Here is a 24,448-nt window from a genome sequence, read left to right on the forward strand (position 1 = left end):
CTAGAAAATGACTCAGAACGGCGAGAAGGCGGTGACCCCGCTCATCATCAACGGTGAGTCCGTCCTGACGGACATCAAATTCGAGGTCCACGCCCCGGCCACCGGCGAGCTGTCCGGCCACTGCGCCGGGGCTTCTGTGGAGGATGCAATTCGCGCCGCGGACGTCGCAAAAGCCGCGTTCCCAGCTTGGGCCAAGACCAAGGCCTATGATCGTCGCGACATTCTGCTTAAGGCGGCTGAAATCATGGCTTCGCGTAAAGAGGAGCTGATCCAGTACCAGCGCGAGGAAACCGGTGCTGGTCGTCCATTCGTCGAGCACACTTTCAACATGGGCGTCAATTTCATCAAGGACTTTGCGGGCCGCATCCCGACTATCGAGGGCATCGTGCCCAATGTCACTTTGGACGGCGAGGGCGCAATGGTCTTCAAGGAGCCGTATGGTGTCATTCTGGGCATTGCTCCCTGGTAAGGCCAACCCCCGCATTGTGCTCTCAGGCTATCTAGAGTTATTTGAATGGACTCGGAATCGTGTAACTAACGGTATGCAGGAACGCCCCCTTTATCCTGGGCACACGCGCAATTGCGCTCCCGCTCGCGGCAGGTAACACAGTCGTGCTCAAGGGCTCTGAGCTCTCGCCCAAGTGCTTCTGGGCTCTTGGCGATATTTTCCGTCAGGCTGGTCTTCCTGCTGGCTGCTTGAATGTCATTTATCATCAGACTTCTGATGCGGTGGCTGTCACCACTGCGCTGATTGCCCACCCGGCTGTTCGCAAGATCAACTTCACTGGTAGTACCAATGTCGGTGCGATCATTGCCTCCACTGCTGGAAAGTACATCAAGCCCGTGCTGCTGGAGCTGGGTGGTAAGGCGTCGGCGATTGTCTTGGATGATGCAAACTTGGATAAGGCGGCGATGAACTGCGCACTTGGTTCGTTCATGCACGTAAGTGACCACTACCATCATCTCAGGGGGGGGGGCAGAGAGCCGGCAGCAGGGGAGCAGTGCTAAAGATTTGATTTAGTCTGGGCAAATTTGCATGTCTACTGAGCGCATCGTCGTGCAGCGAGGCATTGCCGACCAGTTCCGTGAGAAGCTGGCTGAGACCGCTGAGAAGCTCTTCGGCAAGGACGCCCCGGCCCTGGTGTGCGTCAACTCTGCGGCCGTCTCCAAGAACAAGAAGCTAGTCTCTGACGCCGTCTCGCGCGGTGCCAACGTCATCTTCGGCGATGCGAGTGCCAACGAGACTGCCAACGCACACATGCGCCCTATCGTCGTCGAGGGCGTCACCAAGGAGATGGACCTGTACGCGACAGAGTCCTTCGGCCCCACCGTCTCCCTGATGGTTGTCGACACCGAAGAGGAAGCCGTGGCTCTGGCCAACGACACCGATTACGGTCTTACCTCCGCTGTCTTCACGAGCAACCTGTTCCGCGGACTGCGCGTCGCCAAGCAGATTGAGTCTGGGTGAGTATTTTTTTAACTCCACTGGAACTGCCAGGTCTCTATACTGACGTGATGTAGTGCCGTGCACATCAACGCTCTGACCGTCCACGATGAGCCCGTCCTGCCCACGGTGGCTGGAAGAGCAGTGGATTCGGACGCTTCGGAGGTATCCGCGGCTACGACGAGTTCCTGCAGACCAAGACAGTGACCTGGATGGAATAAACATAGACATCTGGGGTAGTTGCCTTTGGCGTAAAGTTTTTCTTCTAGGAAGAAGGTTGAGAATGTGGATCTGTATATGGAATATGGGATATTGGGAGGATATATGTTTATTTGATGCTGAGCTGGCTTGGCTTTTGTCTGTTGGTCAGTTGATCGGCTTCCGATTGGGGACTTGAGATGCCCCGTGTAGGTTGAATGCAAAACTTTGGAACATTCAAATGTTGTAATTTATACATGGCCGATCAAGTGGCTAGGTGGGGGTGTCAACTCAACGTGCCCTGACTAACGAGTTTCGTTCTAGCGCGTCGATCTGGGTGTTTGGGGTTGATGAGCCGTTGAACTGGCGGATCCTTTCAGGTACGGGACGGGACTGGAATGATATAGGAAATTGGTCTAGTGTCTTCATTGTGAATTTATTATTCTTCCCCCCTAGCACCCAAGACCTCATCTCCTGGGTTTGATTACCTCATGCCTCGTCTAGTGCACCATCCTTCGGTTTTCAAGTGGGGGGGTTGATTACTCCCGGGATCCAATGGCTCCACGTCTGTCTACGATGTAGTCAGCAAATCCAGGTTCCAGATTCCTAGATCAGCTTCATGTGTACATACAAATCTTGGCTCTTGTGAATCAAGTGGTTCATGGCGATGGGAAGATCAATTCGGCGTACTCCGTCCAGCTCGGCTGTTCCTGCATTGGGCTGACCAGGAAGGGCCTAGATGTAAGCCACGTCCCAGGATTTGATACTCAGCTCTTCCGTGTGCGATCCTAACGACTCCTTATTATCCTCGTATAGTCTGCTGAAGTATTCGAACGTCATACATGGCTTGCGTGAACGCTGCGACGTGTTGAACACGACTCATCGGATCCAGTAGAGATTTGAGACTCGGAGAATTCGATACAGTATCTCGAGGGAATCATATGCAATGCAGTCTGAGTCCCATAGATGCCTGGACTCATCTCCACGAGCGACGCCACGGTCAGACGGGCGCGTAGAGGGTCACATCTTTGCCACGCCAGAGCCTCGAATGAACCCTGAGCTTCCAGACGCCGAATTGGTGGCGTCCACGCGAAGTGACCTGTTGTCTTTCCACCGGGGCTTGGACCAAATGACTCGCCATTGCCAATCTCTCAGGGTCTTGGCTCTCGGAGACTGCTCCGGCAGTGTGGGAGTAGAATTCCAAGAAAACCACGAGATCAACAAACTAGCTCGCCAAAAGAGGCACCGAAATCAACCATAACAAAACAAAACCAGGCCCAATCGACCATGACCCACAAGGGCGGTCGAGTCTAACCCAAACCAGGATCTTTCCAGGTACGGTATGATGTAAACACATCTTCCGTGCGCTCGCATCGGTCTCTGCTCGAATGGAGACAGTCGAGTGTCAATCTCAAGCCAACCACAGAGCTAGTTTGAGTCAACGGTCAGAGTCAAAGAGAGTCAGATCCACGGACTCAGCCCAATAGTGCCGGGATGAGATTCTGCGACCGGCGCCCCCGCCCAGGAACCAAAACAAAAAAAAAACCAGGAACCGGAAATCCAGCAATTTACCGCGCAGTGAGACCATCCTAATTTCCCATTTTCGCAAACTCCCAAATTCTCAAATTCCCAATTCCTGCCCACGTCCCCGCAAACCGTACCCGGACTAACCGCGGTACGGAGACTGTCTAAGCACGCAAGCCCCTCAACGTTTCCCCTGATCAACCGTTGATCCTTTTCCGATGGACACCCGATGGACACCCGATGAACCAGTGGGATCGACCAGGTGCAACAGGGAGCCTGGCGATGGGTTTCCTCATGGTGGATAACAGCATGATCATTTGACACTAACTTTCGACTGGATACGGGATACGGGATACGGGATACTGGAGCGATGCAGGTGCCTGGACTTGACTCGTCTAAGCGTCTGTTATGTTTACCCAATATAACGGGTCCGGAGGTGCCGAGAAGGGGGGGCGCGCCGAGGACTCTGGTGCTCTGTATGGACAGAAAAAAGCCCCCAAAAGGAAATGAGATCTCGACTGTCCGAAGACAGAGGTTTCATTGGTGCTTGGCTCAACCAGGTCCATACGTCTCTATACAGAACGAAAGACGGATATTCTCCGGGGCCACGGTCTTCCCTTATCGATAGTTTTATCCCGTGCTCTGAGCCCCGAGGGCTTTAAGGGGGGGAGGGGGGGGGGGGGGGGTGGAAGGATCTGACCTTTCCTCATTTTTTTGATCCTGGGGTCAATCTTGGGTAAATGTGTTCATTTCGAACATTCTCCTTTGGCCCCCAAGGTCTCAGTTCGGTGGGAATTAGGCACACAGCCTTGCGATACCCTGTTATTTCCATGACGGTACTAGTAGATTAGTAGATTAGTACGTCCACGAGCTACCGCCCCACGAGGAACATGGCACCGTCGGATTCCACCCCTTTTTCCTCGGCGTTGGCGTTTTGAGACCTGGCGAACTGCAGGATCAGTGGCGTGTGAATTGATGTTCTATGTTCTATTTTCGATATTCGGTTTTCCAATGTGATGACCCTGCTGCGCCTCGAATCCGAGCTCGCTTGGAAAAGTAGGCTTTAAGCTAAGACCCGTAATGTTCGCAGGAGCAGGCAATGAGTGGTCCTGCACATGCTTGACGGGGGCCCGGATGGGGCTCTGGAAATGCATCTCCACCATAGACATCTTAGACATCTCAGGGACAAGGGCCAGTGCGGCTAAAGAAATGTACTTCATATTCCCCCCCCCCTCTCTCCTGCGACCCTTTTTTTCTTTCCTTTCTCTTCAAACACATTCGTTCCTTTTCCCACCCCCCAGTCACTCGTTGCTCTCTAGCATCTAGCATCTTGCTGGTTTTTTGTATCTCACCACCAGTCACTCTTTGTCAAAATCAGTCAACATGCGTTTCTCTACCGCTACCGTCTTCTCGGCCCTGATGGCCTTTGCTGCCGCCTACACCCAGCCCGACTACAACAAGCCCCCTCAGGGTAACGCCATTTACACTCCTTCCCTGCAGGAGCAGGTCCCCAAGGGTGTTCCCTTCGACATCACCTGGGATAACGACCTCGGGTCCAAGGTCTCCCTGGTTCTCCTCCGCGGCCCCAGCTCCAACGTCGTGCCGCTGGAGACTATTGTTGAGAACATCGACAACACCGGTTCCTACACCTGGACCCCTCCCGCCAACCTCGACGTTGACACCACCCGCTATGGAATTCTCCTCGTTGTTGAGGGCACTGGTGCCTACCAGTGGTCTCACTCAGTTCGGTATTTCTGCTGGTGCCGATACCTCCAGCTCCAGCTCCAGCTCCGTCGCTGCTGCCACCACCACCACCACCACCACCACTACCAGCGCCATGACTGAGACCACCGCTGCTCCTTCCACCAAGGACACCATCGTGACCGTCATTGACGATGTTACCACCACCTACTGCCCCGAGGAGGCCAGCTCCACTGCTGCCGTGTCCGCTGCCACCACCGAGACTGCTGCCGTGTCCACTGCCACCACCGAGTCTGCTGCCGTGTCCGCTGCCACCACCGAGTCTGCTGCTGCTTCCTCTTACTCCACCATCTGGGCCACTTTCGAGTCGACCACCACCATCTGCCCGGAGACTGAGACCACTGCTGCCGCTACCACTGTCCCCGTCACCGGCGTGCCCGTTCCCCCTTACTCCACCCGTGTGCCCATCCGCTCCACCATGCGCAGCTCTGCTGCCCCCAGCGGTGCCGCCCCCACTGGAACCGCCGCTGCCCCCTCCAGCACCCCCGTCTTCAACGGTGCTGGCCGCAACGCCATCTCCTTCGGCGCTGTTGTCGCCGCTGCCTTCGCCGTCTTCGCCCTCTAAATGAGTCGCCATTAATGAGCTCGGGGAGGCTGGGGGGACTCAGCCCCGCCAACCTCTTTTTCATCTTACTTTCTCTATGAACCTCCGATCTGAGTCACTAGTGATTCACAAGGAATTTGATACCAATATTTTGACACGGAAATTCTGTTCTTACTTTGATCTTTTTTTTCTCTTGTCTGAGTTGGACTTGGCGCGTTGCGGATATGTTAATGTTTTCTTTCTGTGTACGTTCAAGGAAATCCAAGCCAGTCATGTATGTTTGTAATGCCATGCCTAAATGTTCCCAAGGTTTTTCCCCGTTTTCGTAGATCTGTGGAGCACTTGAGTCGTTGGCTTGTACATTCCTGAATGCGTCGTTGTCAACATTTCCACAACTTCATTCATCTGGAATCACTCACGCGCCACACCCGCGATCCATGCGATCTTCTGGCAGATCAAATGATTGTATGTAGCACTGCGGCAATCCTGGCAGTCGGAACACCAACAAGTACTTCACTTCAGTTCACTTCTTTATTTGCTTATTTGCTTATTTGATTTGAGGGGAGGCCTCTCCAAAACGGGAACGCGACGGTCGCGTTTGGTGTCGTAGATTCCTTTGCACTTCTAATTTTCTTCCATGCGTTCTTCCACGAGATCAAGGCGCAAATTATCCCCCTACACTCATTTCCTGATCTCAGATGGTCATCTAGGAAAGAATAGTATCAGATAAGCAGCGCCTTAAGTTACGCTCACCTTGAACTAGCGAGCTAGTGTAACACGAATGGCAATTCAATAAAGCAATTCCACATGGACTTGAATCTTTAGTCCGACCTCGAGACTTTGCATCATACTTTGAAAAGATATGCCCTTGCTGAGCATATATTTACCTTTGTTTAAATACAACAATACAGAAGTCAAGTTCCAATGTCCCCATCCAGAACCAGAAACAATTTGAAAAGCGTAACCCTAGATCGAAGCCCTTGATTCAACTTCGTACGCCCCATCTCATCAACACCACCAAATCTGAATGCCACAAACCGATAACAAATCCAAAATTAAAATTGATTTTTTTCTTTCGAATTTTCAATTTTGAAACTTCTCAAACTTCTCATAGACTGGACCTCTACAGAAAGAAAAGACTATACCCGCCCAAGAACCAAAAAGTTAACCCCAAAACAAAGCCCCACCCATTCTTATCCCACGTGACCCCCGATAAACCTCGATAAGGATTTTTCCCGATCCCTCCTCAACCTGCAAACTCATCTGTGCTGCAGGCAGTACTTCACACCCTCCCTTATCCACACCACTCCTCAAAACATCATCATCGTCATCATCACCACCACAATGGCCCAAGGAGCCCTCAAGAAGAACAAAAAGGTCACCGCCACCGCCCAGCGGTATGTGCTTTCCCGCTTTCGCCCTCTCAGATTCGACCCGGAACACACCCCCAAACTAACGCACCGAACAGGGAATCCAGAACCAACGCTCGCACAAGGCCCGGTGTCAAACAGATCGCGCCGAAGAAGGCCGCCCTCATCAAACAAGCCAAGTTGACTAAAGTATGTTCATGTTCTCAGCTCCATCGAGGATTTCCCTTTTTCCCTACTTTCCTTTTGAACAGTATCTCATACTCTATAGAAACTTACATCCGGTCTCGTCGGGAGAACGGAACGCAGTCTGGCGCAAAAGGCGGGTCATTTGGAATTGTTGGCTGGTGGCAAGAAGGATAAGGGCGGAAAGAAGAAATGAAGGAGAGGGGAATTTGCAAAGGTCCAGTTACTAGGTCGTGGAAAAGAGGGTCTTTTTTCTTTGGCTGGGGAATTTAGGATTTCTTAGGCTACTTCGTGTAGCTCATTAACCCCCTATCGCGTTCGCGTTGGCGATACGATTTTCATGAAGATACTCGATACCCCCGTTGGAAAATTGTGGTCAGGCAAAGTCAATTTTAAATTCATATGCATTTCTAAGCTCTAGGAAATTGGAACGCGCAAATGTATGAACAGGGGATGATGGGGGGGCTATGTACAAACCGCTAGGGAATGCGGTATTCATCAATCATGAACAGGTGTAAGTGTGAGTGTGGAAAGTATAAGGGGAAATATCTAATGTATGAGTCGTAATCGTCCAGCGCAAACAACATTGAAAAAGAACTCAATAAAAGAAAGAATATAATTAAGGGGGGGATGATCCAAAAAAAAAGGGGTATCTATCGTGCCAACTCCTGTCCCAGTCCATGCCATATTCAATTACTCCTACCTCTTCGAGATGCGGCCTGGAACACCGGCTTGCTCGATGAGGTCCCCTACCGTGCGTCATCCAGGTCTGGAAGCCTGCGTCTGATGCGTCCGAGGGGAAGTCATCCCAGACGGGGTTGTCTGAGTCTGGGTAGGAGGACCAGGTACCCTTGGGTACATCGCTGGTTGACCATGAAGGCAGTTTGGCGAGGACACACGTGTAGTAGACGTAGAGGATACGGCAGAGGAGCTCGACCCGGTCAATATAGTGCTGTTGGCTAGGGTCAGGGTTGTGGCCTCCGTCGCCGAGCATCTTCCACCATGAAACGCGCCAGCGGAGGGAGAGGAGGATGTGGCCTAGTTCGTTGAGGAAGCGGATGTGTGTCTCGTGGGAGATCTGCTTCCATTTGATGTTGTAGAAGTCACGCTCCAGTTTGCGGAAGCCTTCGACTTCCATCATGCGGCAGATAATGCGGGAGAGCTGCGCTGCGAGAAGGATGTCACGGCGGTCTTCTGGGTTGTTGACGTCCATTGGACGTTCTTGGCCATTAGAGTCGAGGGGCACAATGGAGTACTGTGCACGACTAGGCATATTGTTCCACTGGGATAGGAGGGTCTAAAGAGGGGGGGGGGTTAACTCATTGTGTATGAGTTGAGGACGATATGGTAACTCACGTATGCTTGGTTCATGGGATCGCAGTCTTTGACACAAGTCAACCAGTTCTTCGACTTGTCTTTGGATTCCACTATCCGACGGTCAATGAATTCCAGGAAGGTCGACTTGTTATTGCCATTGTATTCGCTCAAGCTCTTCAGGAACTTGTAGGTCTCTCCAAGGTCGAGCACATATAGAGAACCCCAGGCTTGACTGGCGCGGATATTGAAATGGCCTTGACGCTCCGAGAGGACCGACAATAGTTGATTAAGATCAAATTCAGATGGTATGGCCATTCGAACTCTGCCACTGCCATCCAGGGTTGGGTGATTCGCAGCTCGTTGAGATATGTAGTTGCACGTGCCGAATTCAACAATGCTAGAAAAGCAAGCGCGAGCACACGGTTGCTCGTGAAGGGTCGGGCGACAAGCATCGCATGGCGAGCTTCCATCGCACTTGCGCTTGTTCAGTCGACATTGAACACAAGTATCCTTATTCTTTCGGCGCATGCCAGCATTGGCTCTGCCAACCATGCTCAGCGGACCCTTGCGACGAGCACCGCGAGGAGGGGAGACAAAGTCTGCAGACGCGATCGAACCACCCTGTCCATCTTCTTGGACAATCTGCAAAGGCTTGGGTTGGCCCTTATTCATAGAGCCTTGGCCGCTACGATTCTTGCGCTTTCGCACGGTAGCCACAGACTGCATCGCAAGAGCCAAAGGACGGCCTGAATTACGCCCAGCGGACGAGGAATCTCTCGATTGAGATGGGATTGTGCTAATAAGAGACTCAGATGGGGTCTCGCTGACCATGAAGGCGGTGGTCTTGGGACCGGGTGTCTCCGTGGGAGAGCCACCGTCCGGCGTACAAATTTTCCAGTGAGGATCATCATGACGCTGGCGCTCAGCGAAGTTTGACACTTCTTCATTGGTCGAAGAGTACGAGCACTCGTAGATCCCAGACACGTCGCCTGAGACAGATGAACTTTCGGACTTGAAGTGGTGAGAGCCGTCATGTCCATTTTGACCGTTCTTCTGAGCCGCTTGAGCGGCGATGGCAGATGCAGATGGCAATTGCGAGGCAGGTAATTGCGACTCCAGGTTATCGAGCCAACGGGACTCGAGTGGACGTGCCGGAGGTGCCAGAGGCTGATATTCGCGCAAAGAAGGATCCTTCGCGTCATTCTGCGAATTCATGGCCAACGTAACGGATCCATGCGCGGATATATTCTCCACGGGAAGGCCATTCGGATATTCATGCCACTGGTCCATCATCGGGAATGATGGCTGGACCTGCTGGAACATGATAGCCTCGCCCGGAGCATCCGGATATCCTTGACCTTGTGACAATTCACCGGCGTCCTCCACGATAACAGCGCCGGTCGAGTTGGCCGGCGCTTTGCCGTAAGGGTAGAGCATCGGGGCTTCCAGAGGCAAGCCGGCCGCGACGGAGTTGTACAGCTGGAAGTGCGGCCATGCTTCTTCGCCATGGAAGTTATCGTCAGAGGAGGACGGGATCGTGCGAGGGCTGATAGTACCACTACAAGTGCCCTCGACGCCGCCGTCGGCGTAGTTGAAATTCTCAGAAGTTACATCGCGTTTCCTAGAAAAGCTAACCGTCAGCGATCTGGGCTTAGACTCCGGGCGAGATGATGCGCACCTGTTCTGCCGATCACCAGAGCGATCCAACAAAGAGCCCGTCAGAGGGTCGTGGAAAGCACCCAGGTCCGCGACATCGGCACACTGGCTAGAATCCTGGGACGTGTCCCACTCAGGCGATTGTTCGTATGCGATGTGTTCCCACGACGCGACGGAAAATGCGCCGTCTGTTTGCCAATTATCTAGAATTTTGGGGTCGATACCCGCAGCTGTTCCCACGCTTCCACAGTCCATACAGGGTATGCAGGAATGGAGTTGGCGGAGTCGACCGAGCCGAGCAAAGATCGCAAAAAGGCGGAGCTTTTTGCGACTTTGCGAGAAGCGAGAATGACGGGTCGCAAATTACGACCGTAAGTTAATCCGATGAGAGTTGGGAGAGATGTAGATGGATGATGGACGAGGGAAGAAGATGACTGTGACGGGATTCCCCACCACCAAAGTTTTGCTGCGATCGTCTCTAGCGTGTCTTGGGTCCGCACAGACCGCCGTTGGGACTATGCAATTATTTTTCTTTCGCGAGTACGGCAGACAATAGAGCACGCCTAGTTGATTTTCGAATGCGTTATTGATTAGCTATCTGGCTACGGTGTCCGAAAAGTCCAAGAATGCCACCCTACACCCACCATACAAGCCACAATTAGGATGTTCAGGGTACAGACACCGGATTAGAGATCACCGAGCGCACGAGGTGGAATGACCTTACGCGAGTCGATCAGCTAATGACCCCTGATAAACCTTAGAAAAAAGGCCTGAGTCGTCCCACGGTTCTCGAGTTGAAAGGGGAAAAAAAAAATTGCAGTCCACAGTGTACTGAGTCGTCCGTAGCATCGAGCACACTTGCAGGTTTTGTATTGTGGCCTGAACTCTGAGGCTTGAATCTTGGCGTCATTATTCAGCACTCAAAAAGTACGTGCATGCAAAAAATATAGGAAAAAAAAGTTTGGGGCTAGTAGACTGTGGGACAAGGGACGATATCTATAGTAGACGTTGACCAGCAGTTAAACTATACCTCGGCAGTTCATAATCAAGTCTAGACCATACTACGGAAGAATTAGGATCTAACATACTTCCCTCCGCAATTCGACGGCTGTCACGAGAATGATTCCTGACGGATCGGTTCACCGCAGACTCCATCCGGGGCTTGCATTGCCGCTCCCCGCAGCCTTCACAGCTTCACCGTGAGCCCGGATTCCCTATTCGGCTCGTCGGTCATGCTAATGGCTCAACCCTTACGCGGTTTCCGTTATCCCATATAACTCAACCCTGGACCCCAACGTGGGGGGTTTGTGGTACCTGATCTTTTTCTTTTTTATCTTTTCATTTCTGTACTTATTTTGTCCAAGATATACATTCAGACCAGAGTGCGGTCTGTACTCCCCGGAGTAAGAAAACTAAAAGAAAACTAAGAAAGAAAGCATATCCCGAGGCCACCCTTGGCGCAGAACAGTGGCGATGCATATTCTGGTAAGTCGAGATTGTCAGTTCACGCGCCATCTTTTTTTCTTTTTTTTTTTTGGTTCCCTTCGCGCTTTCCTCGGGAACATTTGGGACTTCGAAAAAAGAAAACCTTCCCGGCTGTCGCATTCCCTATCATAGTCTGGATAGTCTTGAAATGTCATTTGCTTTATTATTATTGAATTCAAATGATTCACCTATAAGAGCGTTGCAAGAAACGGATGATTATTAACGCCTCAAATAGGTAGTCAATGACGACGGCCCGCCGAATAAACGGCTCTCACCCTATGTGCGCCCTCTCGTCGACGAACTCCAACGCGCAGGCCACCTAGTCAGCGTCGCCATCCCGGCCGCCTCGCGCTCTTGGATCGGTAAAGCACATATAATCGAAGCCGCATTGACCGCGCACTCCGTCCACCCGGACTCCTTCAACGACGACGGCACTTGGGAAGAAAGCCATGAATCATCCGAGAACGACTGGGTAGTAATTGAAAACGGGACACCCGCCAGCTGCGCCCAGCTAGGTCTGTACAACCTTTTTCCGGATCGGCCGCCTTTCGATCTGGTGATTTCAGGTCCCAATCATGGCCGTAATGCTTCGACTATCTATAACTTGTCGTCCGGGACTGTGGGTGGTGCGCTAGAGGCTGTTTTCTGTGGAAAGCGCGGTATTGCTATCTCTTTTGGTAGCAAGGATCCGCAGCCGATGGACATCATTGAGGCTGCGGCGCGTCTTGCGGTTAGGACTGTTGATCATCTGTGGCGAAATTGGGATGAGAGGGTAGAGTTGTACAATATCAATGTACCTATGCGCATTGATGTTGAGACTCAGCCTATTCTATATACGCGCACTTTGCCTTATTACTGGTCTCGAGGCTGTTTGTATGCCGAGGCTGGGGAGGCTAAGAGCAAGATGGTCAATGGGTTGACGAATGGTGTCAACAATGTTAACGGTGATTCGGAGGAGCATCGCAATGGTCAGGTTAATGGAGTGAATGGTCATGCGGAGCAACCGAAGCGTAAAGAGCGCTATTTCAAGTGGTCCGCCGATCTGTCGGATATGAAGAAGAGACTACAGGAGAGTGAGGAAGGTACAGATGCGCATACTGTTTTGAACGGCGCAACGAGGTAAGCTTTTTGCCGACCTACTGGATTTTTCTTGCTAACTTGAGTCAGTGTCACTGCTCTCCGCGCCAACTTCTGGCATGTCCCCGGTCTCGAAGGACCTTTGGATCTGGACCAATAAATGTCCGAACATGATGAAAGTATATGATATTTCTCTTTCCTGTCATCTTGGGTTTCTCCAGGCGTCTGCTTTTCGATCTTGCATTAGGAGCATCACGATCATTCGGAGGGGGTAATTGAGGAGCAATGTCCGAGGCTCTTTGTTGTATATACGTGAATTGCATACACCAGGGACATCATTTACGCATGACTATCGTTGAACAGCCTGAGGTAGGCACAAGGTAATAAAAGGCCATAAAGCTTAAGAAAGGGTGTATCTCATAAACTCAAATCCGCTTTGGAGTATCAAATCGCGCGCGCGGCCTCGCCAGCACCGCTTTCAACTGTAGTCGCCTGCTCAGCGCGCATCTTGCCCTTGCCAACTCCACCTTCGCCAACGCCCATACGGCGGGCGACGTAGCGCTGAGCGACGACTCCTGCCGCCAACGACAGTGTCTCTTCGATCCACTCTGCAACCCATTCGCGCGGGTCCACACCGCCGCTCTCGATGATCTCGGCGATGGCCTCGGGAACTGTTGTGCGAGGCACCTGTGCTTCTTCAAACTCCGCATCCTCGACAGCTGGTGCAGATGCATCAAGCCACTCAATCCACTTCTGGGGAATTGCCTGGGAAATGGTATGGAAGGCAATGCCGTGGATAGGATCGTGGAGGTACAGAGCGAATGTGATCTCCTCATCTTGCTCCGTAGGCTCAACAGCGCCGGAGGATTCCTTCTCGCCTGATGCGCCGGCCTGGAACATATCGGCCGGGACGGTCTGGCTGATGGCCTGAATCGCGAGGAAGATGTCACTGCTGCGGACCGGGTTGGACTCGCTCAGCACCTCGGTCGCCAGCTTTGCCGCTTCTTCAATACCACCTTTCGCCGAAAAATACTCTGTCGCGTAGCTCTCAGCACTAGCACGGGCCAATTTGGACGCCTCAACGGCACCGCGCACTGCATTAACGGTCCGCGGGGTGCCGGGAGTGACTGTCCTCCACCAGGGGCCGTCGCTCCAGCCCGCACTGGAAATGTAGCCGCCGACATCGAGTCCGCGCTTCGGGGCTGATTCCTGACCCCGCTGAATCACTAGTAGGTCACCACCCTCGACTTGGGACATCACACGCGAGAAAACGGCATACACCAGCGGGTCAACACCGGGATAACCAGAGAGGTCGTGGGTGACATGGATTTGGAGACGTTCGTGGGATGAAATGGGAGGGGCAAGAGTGTGGATGAGATTTGTGAATGTCGGAATCGCCATGTTGCGAAGCTCGCCGCCTGCGCCAAACTGATTAGCGTGATTATCCATGGATTAGAGATAGGTTGAAGCGTACCAAAGTCTTTGAGGGCTCCAACGTTGCCCTTTACTTGCTGAGCCCATCGTTGAGCTTCCTCGTTATTCTGGATTTCCTTGACTGCGGCCTCAGCCTGCTTCATGGCTGCACTAGCCGTAGCAAATAATCCTCCCCACCATCCACCACCCTGAGACTCTTGTTGCTCTGAGATCTCCGGCTCTGGCTTGGGCTGCTCCTGCTTAGCACCCGTGCGAGAAGTGCGACCTGTCTCCCCCGACTGACGAGCGGACGTCTTCTCCTCATTTGGTCGATCAAGCGTCGCACTGGGTCGAGGAGACCGCGTTGATGGGCGCGCCCGGTCAGAAGACAGCCGCGGAGTACCGGGGCCACTGCTGGGTCGCTGTGTAGCTGAGACGACCGAGCTCGGCGAGGGGGTCTTCCTCGTCCGCCTTCGCATGGTCGGGGGCGGTTGCGGGCTTGGGCTTGTCGGACGGCTTGACGTCAAGATTGTCGAACTGAGCAAGTAGCTCATCGCTCGTGGGTTTGGCTGCCTTGGGCGGCATGTTCGCTTTAGATCAATAGGGGAGTTTAGGAGAGGTGACGACACTGGCTTCGTTGTTTGTAGCTCCCGAAGCGGCTGTGGAGACCTGCCAAGACCCGCAGTCTGCGTTCTCTAACTCTACTCACGACTACGAAGGCGCAGTTGCATTAAGGGGCTTCAGAATGGTGTCTATACCTATGTGTCCCTGTTGCTATCAAGGACTTTTCATATGTATGCTAAATTTAACAACGTGGAATCTTTATAAGTGAAGGTGCATGTATGTGGCTGCTCACATCTTCCTTGGTCATTTGTTTCTATAAGATATATGTTCCTGCAATGATGCTAGTACAACATCAAACTTCGGAAATGTAACCAGAGGCCCTCGCATACAGTCTAGATAGCTTCTGCCAGACCACAAGTGTAACCGACTCGGCCCTGCCTTGAAGGAAGCGGAAGATCCGACTCCCGCGGCTTAATTATCGGGCCCGTTCCGTCTGCGGGACCACGCGGGGTTAACGATAAAGGCATAAATAGGCTCACCCTACCTGTTACCCCCAAACACAGCCCTGGAATTGGAATTGGAAAGAAAGTATTTCTGTCACGGTAGCTGGTCTGTCGTCTTCAGATATCCATACCGAGGCGAGTACATGCCATCGAAACCACTTCCATCGAGTGACCCTACGCTAACCTTCCGTCCCAGATCTACACGCATAAAAGACCGAAGATAGAATCGCTACTATGCGGCTCCCTTACGTGCCAGACCCCCCACCAACAACCACAGAGGATGAAGCGAAGATTCTGGCTAGTGTACAGGCGCGACGAGCTCCCAAGCCCCTCCTGCCTCTCGACCTAGCGCTTCTACACTCTTTCCCCGTCGCGGACGGATGGAACTTATTTATCGGAGCCATTCGCACTCGCACCAGCCTGTCGACTGTGGTTCGGGAGCTTGCCATCTGTCGTGTTGCAGTGGTCAATGGCGCATTGTTCGAGTGGGAGCAGCATGCGCCATTGCTTCAGGAAGGCGGATTGAGCGAGGAGGCTCTCCAGGTAGTTGGGGATGCGCGGACGGATTTCTCCGATACAATTGCAGAGAAGGTGCTGACTCGGGAACAAAGGGCGGTGTTGAAGTATACTGATGCAATGACAAAGACTGTGAATGTTCCAGATGAGGTGTTCCAGGCATTGAAGGGGTGCTTCAACGAGAAGGAGGTTGTTGAGATCACGGCCACTGTGGCTGCATACAACTGTGTGAGTAGGTTTTTGGTAGCGCTCGATGTCGGGGAGAAGAACGATTGATTGCTACACTGTCACTAGAATGCTTAGTAGTCCCATTTTCAAGTATCATAACGTTCTTCGCACGTACAGCATGTGGCAACCTCATCTTACGCCACCAAGGTACGCGGATGATCAGGAAGAACATTGATTAATTTCGATATATTCAAAATGCAGTATTGATAATGCACACTTGTAGATCTCTCAGCAATGTGTAGGCGATAACGGTTCTATAGACATCCCTTGTGTGATCAGTCAAGCATCAGACATTCGTAGATGCACAAAACTGAAAAGCTATCAAGGAAACCTGCGGACTTGGATGGACATGGAATCATCATCAGTGATGTTGCTCATTTTTCGACCAGACAAAGCTTCAAAGCGCGATCTATGAGGTCGCGAAAAGTCGGAAAAATGTGAAGCAAATCTGTGAGGTCTGTGCTTCGCGGCTTGCGACATGCGACGATCGGAACTAAGGGGCGAACAAAGGAGCTCGGAAGGGAAACGATCTATATTGTCAGGTTGGATTCCACGGTATAATGGTATCTAATTGACTGAAATCGAGATGTCGCCGAAGTATTGTTCTCGTTTTGTATTGAGAGTGGGTTATAGCCTGCGTGGTCCATGGCGGGCGTGAGGGATACCCAGTCGCCTTCAGGGCGCGACTCTGAATTTCTAGGTCTATCAAATATATCACCAATGCTGACCGGATGATTTAGAAAGAATTATCATGTGTGACACTGAAGTCCTAGACATCATGCGGCGAGGCCTATGATCAGCAGGTGGGCAAAAGGTCAGATAGTCAGATTGGGGAATATTAAAGGGAGAGGGGGGGAGAAGAAAGAGCCGAGGCAGATGTGTTGAAATGGTGTTAGCATATTAGTGTATCACAGAAGGGCGAGGCGACCTGAACGACGCAACAGGAACAGGGACAGGACCTAGGACCTAGGTCTTTCTCGACAGGAAAGCAGGACATCTCTCCCCTACGTATCCGGGGCCACGAAAGTGGCTAGTAGATTCACGCACGATGATTGGCGCGGTGGGCCACATTAAGTGGGTCGCAGCTGTAATGGTCACTAAGTTCACAAACTAAACTACTCCCTCTCAATCTCAATCTCTTTTCTGTCGCGCTCAGCTGCTTTCCCATCATCCTGAGCCTTCGCCTGGCTTCATTTCTTCCGTTTACCAACTGATCTTGATTCCTCGGTTGTGGTTTCATCCATCGCCCTGGTTCAATTTTTCATTCTCCCCTTTCCCGCTCTCCTGCTGTAAGATTCTTTTTTTTTTTCTACATACTCCGGACTCGCGACCACGCTGCGTGTACCAATCCCCAGCATTGTTGCCTTTCAGCAGATGGCCCTTGACTCATCTCTTCTCCCTCTTTCATTTTCTCTTTCATCTCTACTCTCTTCGGGAGTTGTTGCCGCGGGCGAGAAAGCTTCGCCATCGGTCCCAGCCTCTACACATCCCTGGCAGCCGCTCGCGACCTGGCGGTTCCAGTCTCCGTAATTGGCGCGATCGGGTCTCAACTGGACCTCGATCTCGAACACGGAAGTTCTCAGACATCCCATCTCATGGTAAGTGCGCGATTTTGAAATTTCCCTGTACTATGACCTACACTTCGGGTCGCATCCTGATCCACACAATTTGCCGCGACCGTGTCTGCATCTCTGCTTTCCCCCGTCTGTACCCTAAACAGCAAGTTCAAACCATATTTCATTCCTGCATGAATGGAGGATGCACCTTTGCACTTCTATCTATCCGCGTTTCCCCCCTCTTACTTCCCTTGTTGTTTCCTTGCCTCCGGGCGTCAAACCTGCACTGCGATTACTTCGCGCGGTCTTGGCACCGCAAGCGAACCGCCCGAAGCTAACAAACTATACAGAACCTCTTCGCCTCACTTCTCCCGATCTGACTAGTCAGGTCTTTCCTTTTGTCCTTTTTTAATTCTCTATTTCTTGTTGCCAGCTCTAGCGGGCATCTTTTAATATCTTATCATGGCCCACCTCACAAGGCCTGATCTAGATATGGACAATCCGTCCTCTGATGTGGGCGACAGTCAGGATTCGCCGCTGCGCCGACAGTTCTCCGAGCCTTTCCGGCCACAGTCAACTTCCACCCAAATTTCTCAGTCACCCGAACCATTTGCGCGCAACTTAAAATGCGACTGGTGTGGCAAACTTTTAGAGTATCCGCAAGATGGTTCCATCTCTGAAGAAGAGATACTCAATGCCCATGTGGCTGAAGAACATCCTTCACATGACCAATACGGTTATGAGGAAGATGAGGTCGATGAAGATGCTGATGAACTCGAAGAAGGTGAAGATGTTGATGTCGAAGATGGCGAAGACGATGTTGAAGGTGAAGAGGCCGAAGCCGAGGCCGAGGTTGACGGTGAAGAACATGAACAACTCGACATCAACGGCGATGAAATCGTGAATGGTATCACTCAGTCCAAAGGCGTGCATGGCGAAGAAGAGCCTGTGACTGCTGCTCCATCTATGAATGGCGAGCACAGCGACGCAGAGCATGAAACCGGCAAAATTTCTTTCATTCCCATTAAAACCGCCCAAGACACGTCTGGAAAACGTGACCTCATTGAGTGGCTCTCAAATCCTCGAAGTACCTTTGCAGAGGATTACAAACGACGCGTGGCTGAGTGGCAAGGCCCGCAGATGAACGATCGTCTTTCCAAAATCTGGACAGTCAACGATGTCAGCAACTTTTGTCCCACTTACGAACATGACCTGGCCAGAGTGGACAACACATGGCAACACGTCTTTCACGATGCAAAGCCAAAGAAACGCGATGCATCTGAGCCTTTGGTCCGACCTGATCCGTACAAAAAGACCAAGACTGAAAACGGTCAGTTCCTTGATCTGAACTCAATGGATGATTTGTTGGAAGTGCTTCGCAAGCCTGAGAATTTATCACCTGAAGAACTGTACGCTGCCACCGAGGCTGTGGCGTTCGCAATGAAAGTTTGGCAAGATGAATATCTCGCTCTCGACCAGCTCTACCTCCAGGCTCATCGCCATCATCGGAGCGCACTTCCAGCGGATGCCAAGCGAGACTTGAACATGGGTAACAAGAAAAAGACCAGTCACCCACTCGCCCGAGTACCAGAGGACCCTCGTGACCACGAGGATAGGAAAGAAGCGCAATTGTATGGGTACAAGCATATCTTCCACAATCAGAATGTCAGCACTGCTGTCGTCTGGAACCCGCAAAATCCGTTTACTCAGGGCGGCTTTGTTCCAACTACAGCACAGGGAAGGAAGATGGCTGCCAAAGTCGCACCCGGCGATCGAAACCCCGACGGTTGGGTTCCTGTCATTAGAGATGGCACTGAGTTCATACCTAAGCTGTACGAGATTCGGAAGGAGCCACTGCCACCAAAGCATACTCGCAAGCGCAAGGCCGTAGAAGTCGATACATCAAAGACTGACACTGAGACTCAAAATGACTCGGCAGAAGAGACCGAAGAGGAGGAGATCCATTCCGCGAAGCGTCGTACCAGAGGCCGTGGTGGTCGACGTGCTACCTTTGAGGCATACCAGCCAGTCGATCCCCCTGTCAGTACACCTCGCGGCCGCGGACGAGGCCGTGGTCGTGGCCGTGGCCGAGGCGTTGGCCGCCCTCCCTTGACTCGGGCTTCTTTGGATTCAAATCAACCTGTCGTCTACACTCCTACCTCTGGTCGAGGCCGAGGCCGACGCGGTGCAAGCACCGTGGTTGCCGCTACTCCCATTGTCTCACGCTCGACCGAGGAGACTGCATCAATGCCTGCTGATTCTCCAGCTCCGGAACCAAACTCTTCGTCCAAGGCCACAACTTCTCTGAGGCGTGATGCTACCCAAGAGGAGATTGAAGAAGCTCGCCGCTTAAAGATCATGAATTCCAAGAATCCCAAGCGAACGAAGGCCATGCTCGACCACTGGGAGCGCTTCAACCGCGAAGGACGTATCCGAAACCCCAAGCGATCCAAGGCCCAAATTGAGCAGGATCGCGTGCATGAAGATGTCCGGAAAGTCAAGGAAGTCTCTCGGCCTCCTGGTCGCCGCCGCCGCTCTCCTTCCCTTGCTCCTATCCCCACGGGAAATCTCGCACCCAAGGCCCCCAACACTATGCCTCCCATGGCCCCCATGGCCGGTCAACCTCCCCACATGGGCCCTGGTCCTACTCTACCGCCCATTGGCATGGCACACTACGCCTCAAATCCCTACAACGCACCCCCTCTTCCTCCCCATGCTCACCTTGGCCAGCCTATGCCGCCTGCTGCTCAATACGCTCCATTCCCTTATGTAACCTACCCACCCATGGGCGGCCTACCTCCTCCCCCCCAATCCTGACCACCATCATCCCCGATGAGTGTGATCCAAAAACAAAGATCATTCCCGATGAAAATGGTCTTCACAAATCAGTTTGATAACTACAGCGCCTTGTATTCTACTTCTAAATCTGTACGATAACATTACACGCAGCGTCCTTACTTTGCCACTTGGCTTGTTGGTCGATCTTTGCAAACACAAATTATTCCGCAATAAAGCTTTTTCGCTATTCGAATTGTTCACATCTCTTGCAAAATTCACTTGGATAAACTCAGCATCGTTTGTATCTCGTTGCATACCTGTAGGGAGTCCAGGTAAAAGAAAAAAGATCGAGGCTGAGACACAGTGAGAGGACATGACTCAAGAGGACTCATAGATGATGCTTCACAGTTCACTACATGACAATTATTTTCATTACCACCTGAGAACGCGCTACTATGGTCCCTTGTTTTGTTTCCGCTTGAACAGAGCGCGGTAACCCGGTTACTCATCTACACCATCAGGTTCTGCGGACGACAATGTACAAAATCCCTACTGGCCTGGTTTCTATATAGTATGAGACCTTCCTGTTTACTAAGGCGATACAGGGTTGTAAATTCTCATTAATCTCTGAGTTACATTTACTATTCCAAACTTCGTCTCGAAGATTTTTGTTTGCGGGATTATTTGCGAGCTTTGTAGGTTGGATTACAATAGCACGTACTGAGTCATAGATACCTAGCTGTATACACTAGACGACCGCTTTCTCCATGTTCTGGTTCTGTTTCCTCTGTACCTTCGAAACGGCTCTATCTCAGAGTCCGAGTCGATTTATCTGTCCTTGATAGCACGGCTCGCAAGGAGAAGTATAGCCGTCGAACTCATGACTTGCCATTCATCGGAGGATTACATGACGCATGCTTAGCAGCCCGACTGAGTTGCAAAGCGATAATCTACTAAGTTTGTCCTCCTTGCCTACTGAAAAACCAGCGCAATTGAAATTGACTTTAGTTTACTTTGAGGACAAACATAGGCGGTGCATGAGGCGCTAACCACGAGGTCACGTGAATCATGAGTCACGTGCTTAGCCTTGTCCGTCACCGCTCTCGTCTTGAGGTAATCTGCGTCACATCGTAGCTTTCACCTATCTTTCCTACGTCTCTGCATTCGCCATTCCTCCAATTTGTCTTCAGACCTTTCTACTCAGCTGTCTTTCAGATTTTATACAAATTCACAATGGGTAAAAAGAGACGTGGCCCTTCCCTGGACGAGCTCCTGGCTCGTCCATGGTGCTATTACTGCGAGCGCGATTTCGATGACTTGAAGATTCTCACACTGCATCAAAAAGCGAAGCATTTTAAATGCGACAAGTGTGGTCGCCGACTTAATACCGCTGGAGGTAAGCATATCCTGCGCATGCTGATGACAACTGTTTCGGGAAAGCAGAACCTAATCGATTGCGCGCCTCTTAGGATTGTCAGTTCACATGAGCCAAGTCCACAAGGAGCAGCTCATTGAGATTGAGAATGCACTGCCGAATCGGGCAGGTCTTGATGTGGAGATCTTCGGTATGGAGGGAGTTCCTGACGATGTGCTGCACGCTCATCAGCAGCGCGTTGCCGCGCAATTTGCCCAGGCTGAGGCCGAGCGCCAGGCAGCTACCGGTAACCCACCTTCAGGCAGCGGAGGTGGACAACCGGCGAAAAAGCCAAAGCTGGAGGACATGTCGGAAATGAAGAGGCGATTGGCGGAACATCGAGCAAAGAAGGCAGAGGGCGCTGCTGGTGGCAGTAGCGGATCAGCGACCCCTGCAAGCTCTGGACCGCCTGCTCCACAGGCCACTAAGACCGAGGATGCATATGTAAGTTGTCGCCATCTTTCATGTCTTGTGCAGGTCTGAACCCTAGAACTGACGTGTCTGGACTAGGGACAATCTCCCGTTGCACCTGCGGCTGTTCCTGCACCTTCTGTGGCTGCGCAACCATATTCTTACCCCCCCACCGTATGGAGGCGCACCCGCCACTTCATACCAAAGTATTGCTAGCCCGGTTTACCCGACGTTCTCGCCCGCTAGCGGGCAGGTTCCCGGTATTGCTGCGCCTTATCCTCCCGCCGGATACCCTCCTCAGATGCCTGCATACCCTCCTGCTCCCGTCTATGGAGCTCCTCCTTTCCCCCAGCACCCTATATCCGCTGATTCAACCCCACCCTCACGACCCGGTAGTATCCCTACTCCCTCTGGCCTCCCACAACGCCCAGCCTTTGGTGCACCTGCAGTCAATGCGCAACAGATGCAGCAGATGCACATGGGCCACACTGTGCCACCGGCAACTGGCCACGCAAATGGAGACACTGCTGGAGAGGTCTCCTCGTTGGTCAATGATCTAATCTCGGATGCGGCGAACGCGGCGAAGGATGCGACAGAGAAGCCGACCAAGAAGGATAAATCCAAGGCCACGAGAATGGTATACCTCCACGACACAATCAGTCCCGAAGAGAAAATGTCTCAACTCCCACGGTACGCCTTCGACCGCCAAAAATTCCCACAGGAAACAGTGCTCGACAACGGCCCTGACGCCACGGTAGCGGGAAGGGTCCGCGATTCGGATACGGTGCTCGATCCGGCGCACTAGCAGAAGACAAACGACACTACGCCCGGTCTTCCCTTCTCCGCGATCATGAAACAGACTCAATGGGTGTCTAAGTGACGGACCACAGACCTCAGCTAAGTTCGACACATACTCTGGCAACATTTGAGCATTCTATCTGGCTGGCTGGCTGGCTTTGTACCTGCCCTGATATCAATCAGTAGTTCCGGCGAAAGACAAGCCCTCCGAATGATCTTGAACAGAGAAATGGATTTCGACGAGTCTCGGTGAGTCTGGGTCGATAGTTTTCTCCCTTTCACTAATCGGGATTCGCGGGTGGCGCTGAAGGATAGCACCGTACGTGTCACTCTCTTTCTGCCCTTTTTTTGATTTTTGTTGTTTTTCCACGTTTTACGGTCTGGATGTGAGGGAATTCCTTGGTTCAGATTTGACGACACCATCAACTCCAATGTAAGTTTATCATGAGCGTTTTCGAGGTAGGGAATATATCATGATGCCCAATTTTGGTCGCAATTTGATCGCAACTTGGTTGTAAAGTTAATTGTAGTTTGCATTTTTCGTGCTATACCCTAATTTCTCGGATACAACAGTAGTCAACTGCAAGTTACACCATATCGCACGATTTGAAACCCCGGACTACGGACAACAGATGATAAAGCAAAATTCCAAGGACGGAGACTCAATTCAACCGAAATATCCTCGCTAGAAACACAGCAAAGAGGACATAGCTGCCCAGGCCCAGTCCCGTCTCCTAGATTCCCCTACCCAAACATCATGCCATAAAGCATCTAGTATACCCGGGACCGCCAAGCCTGGTGTTCAACACCTCCATTTAAGCCCTCTTCTCCTTGAAAGCAAGCCCAAAAACGACAATTCCATAAGTCGCAAGGACCGAAAGTCCCAGCGGCACAGGCTTTCCTCCAGTCTTGATAACACGGGGAATGGAGCTTCCGCCAAGAACAGCCGAGGCTAGAAGACCGATTTCCTCGCCATATGTCTCACCGGAGCGCAGGCGCGAGAAGGACAGAAGGTACAGGCACCGACAGAGAGACCGGCGGCGATTGAGGGGATTGAGCCAGTGCGTGCGTAGCCGATTGCACCGCCGAGGGAGGTAAGGATGGAGAGGGCGAGGGCGGAGTTGGTGGGGAGGGGGTTTTGGTTAGACTTGATATGTTGTTAGTATTTCTTCTGTAAAATCAATGAGAGAGTCAAGGGGAATTAAGGGCGTGCTTACCATTTTGATGGCTTGTTGAATGCTTGGAGGTTGAAGTGAAGTGATGATGAAGCTGAGAGCTGTCAAGGCGGGGATTACTAAGAGGTGGGTGGACCTTGGGTTCTACAGTCCGGAGGTCGGGGTGTCTGGTATGATGAAGCTTGTTTTCACTTTCCTGAATTGAGAGGTATAAATGATACACTGAACTGGATCGAGTTGAAGGCAGATGGACACTGGGATGTTCAGAATTGAGGTATATGATGTGAAGCTTTGCCTTGAGCTACGGCGGAGATCTGAGAGCGGACCTGAAGTATAGAGATCTATGATTTTAAGTCACTATCCGCAACACACAACTTGATAATAAAGCTACTGAGATCACACGAGAATATGGCTACAGGAAGATAACTGAATTAGCGAGGAAGCATGTTTTTTTTTTCCTGGAGATAGCCTTACTAAAGCTATATGTGATTGTTATACAAAATACCTAAATAACACTATTCGTGCTCTCGCAT

General features: G+C 51.8%; 10 protein-coding genes across 10 annotated transcripts; 7 read left to right on the forward strand and 3 right to left on the reverse strand.

Moving 5' to 3' along the window:
• Positions 1–7: 7 nt before the first annotated feature.
• Positions 8–1,651, forward strand: N7477_003882 (aldehyde dehydrogenase; the record flags this gene model as incomplete). The annotated part of the gene is made up of 4 exons (XM_056965545.1): positions 8–465; positions 549–942; positions 1,022–1,464; positions 1,522–1,651. 4 exons carry the CDS (start codon positions 8–10, stop codon positions 1,649–1,651), a joined length of 1,425 nt encoding a protein of 474 aa, XP_056825498.1.
• A 2,898-nt stretch (positions 1,652–4,549) lies between these two features.
• Positions 4,550–5,492, forward strand: N7477_003883 (GPI anchored serine-threonine rich protein; the record flags this gene model as incomplete). Its single annotated transcript, XM_056965546.1, has 2 exons — positions 4,550–4,909; positions 5,190–5,492. 2 exons carry the CDS (start codon positions 4,550–4,552, stop codon positions 5,490–5,492), a joined length of 663 nt encoding a protein of 220 aa, XP_056825499.1.
• Positions 5,493–6,815: 1,323 nt separating this feature from the next.
• N7477_003884 (DUF2462 domain-containing protein) lies at positions 6,816–7,220 on the forward strand (the record flags this gene model as incomplete). Its single annotated transcript, XM_056965547.1, has 3 exons — positions 6,816–6,868; positions 6,940–7,030; positions 7,110–7,220. 3 exons carry the CDS (start codon positions 6,816–6,818, stop codon positions 7,218–7,220), a joined length of 255 nt encoding a protein of 84 aa, XP_056825500.1.
• Positions 7,221–7,643: 423 nt separating this feature from the next.
• Positions 7,644–10,252, reverse strand: N7477_003885 (uncharacterized protein; the record flags this gene model as incomplete). The annotated part of the gene is made up of 3 exons (XM_056965548.1): positions 7,644–8,321; positions 8,381–9,962; positions 10,020–10,252. 3 exons carry the CDS (start codon positions 10,250–10,252, stop codon positions 7,644–7,646), a joined length of 2,493 nt encoding a protein of 830 aa, XP_056825501.1.
• Positions 10,253–11,470: 1,218 nt separating this feature from the next.
• N7477_003886 (5'/3'-nucleotidase SurE) lies at positions 11,471–12,719 on the forward strand (the record flags this gene model as incomplete). The annotated part of the gene is made up of 3 exons (XM_056965549.1): positions 11,471–11,482; positions 11,718–12,601; positions 12,650–12,719. The coding sequence occupies 3 exons, from the start codon at positions 11,471–11,473 to the stop codon at positions 12,717–12,719; spliced, it is 966 nt and encodes a 321-aa protein (XP_056825502.1).
• Positions 12,720–13,003: 284 nt separating this feature from the next.
• Positions 13,004–14,557, reverse strand: N7477_003887 (DUF5427 domain-containing protein MTC1; the record flags this gene model as incomplete). Its single annotated transcript, XM_056965550.1, has 3 exons — positions 13,004–13,977; positions 14,034–14,317; positions 14,376–14,557. 3 exons carry the CDS (start codon positions 14,555–14,557, stop codon positions 13,004–13,006), a joined length of 1,440 nt encoding a protein of 479 aa, XP_056825503.1.
• A 716-nt stretch (positions 14,558–15,273) lies between these two features.
• Positions 15,274–15,831, forward strand: N7477_003888 (carboxymuconolactone decarboxylase family protein; the record flags this gene model as incomplete). Its single annotated transcript, XM_056965551.1, has 1 exon — positions 15,274–15,831. The coding sequence occupies one exon, from the start codon at positions 15,274–15,276 to the stop codon at positions 15,829–15,831; it is 558 nt and encodes a 185-aa protein (XP_056825504.1).
• A 1,970-nt stretch (positions 15,832–17,801) lies between these two features.
• Positions 17,802–20,156, forward strand: N7477_003889 (uncharacterized protein; the record flags this gene model as incomplete). The annotated part of the gene is made up of 1 exon (XM_056965552.1): positions 17,802–20,156. One exon carries the CDS (start codon positions 17,802–17,804, stop codon positions 20,154–20,156), a length of 2,355 nt encoding a protein of 784 aa, XP_056825505.1.
• Positions 20,157–21,350: 1,194 nt separating this feature from the next.
• N7477_003890 (putative C2H2 finger domain protein) lies at positions 21,351–22,747 on the forward strand (the record flags this gene model as incomplete). The annotated part of the gene is made up of 4 exons (XM_056965553.1): positions 21,351–21,513; positions 21,587–21,975; positions 22,042–22,116; positions 22,196–22,747. The coding sequence occupies 4 exons, from the start codon at positions 21,351–21,353 to the stop codon at positions 22,745–22,747; spliced, it is 1,179 nt and encodes a 392-aa protein (XP_056825506.1).
• An 808-nt stretch (positions 22,748–23,555) lies between these two features.
• On the reverse strand, positions 23,556–23,960 carry N7477_003891 (TMEM14 family protein; the record flags this gene model as incomplete). The annotated part of the gene is made up of 3 exons (XM_056965554.1): positions 23,556–23,708; positions 23,768–23,887; positions 23,958–23,960. The coding sequence occupies 3 exons, from the start codon at positions 23,958–23,960 to the stop codon at positions 23,556–23,558; spliced, it is 276 nt and encodes a 91-aa protein (XP_056825507.1).
• Positions 23,961–24,448: the final 488 nt, after the last annotated feature.

Source organism: Penicillium maclennaniae (genome assembly GCF_028827695.1).
Source record: "Penicillium maclennaniae strain IBT 15551 chromosome Unknown utg000003l:1.0-5670915.0:1.0-5674809.0, whole genome shotgun sequence".
NCBI lineage: Eukaryota > Fungi > Ascomycota > Eurotiomycetes > Eurotiales > Aspergillaceae > Penicillium > Penicillium maclennaniae.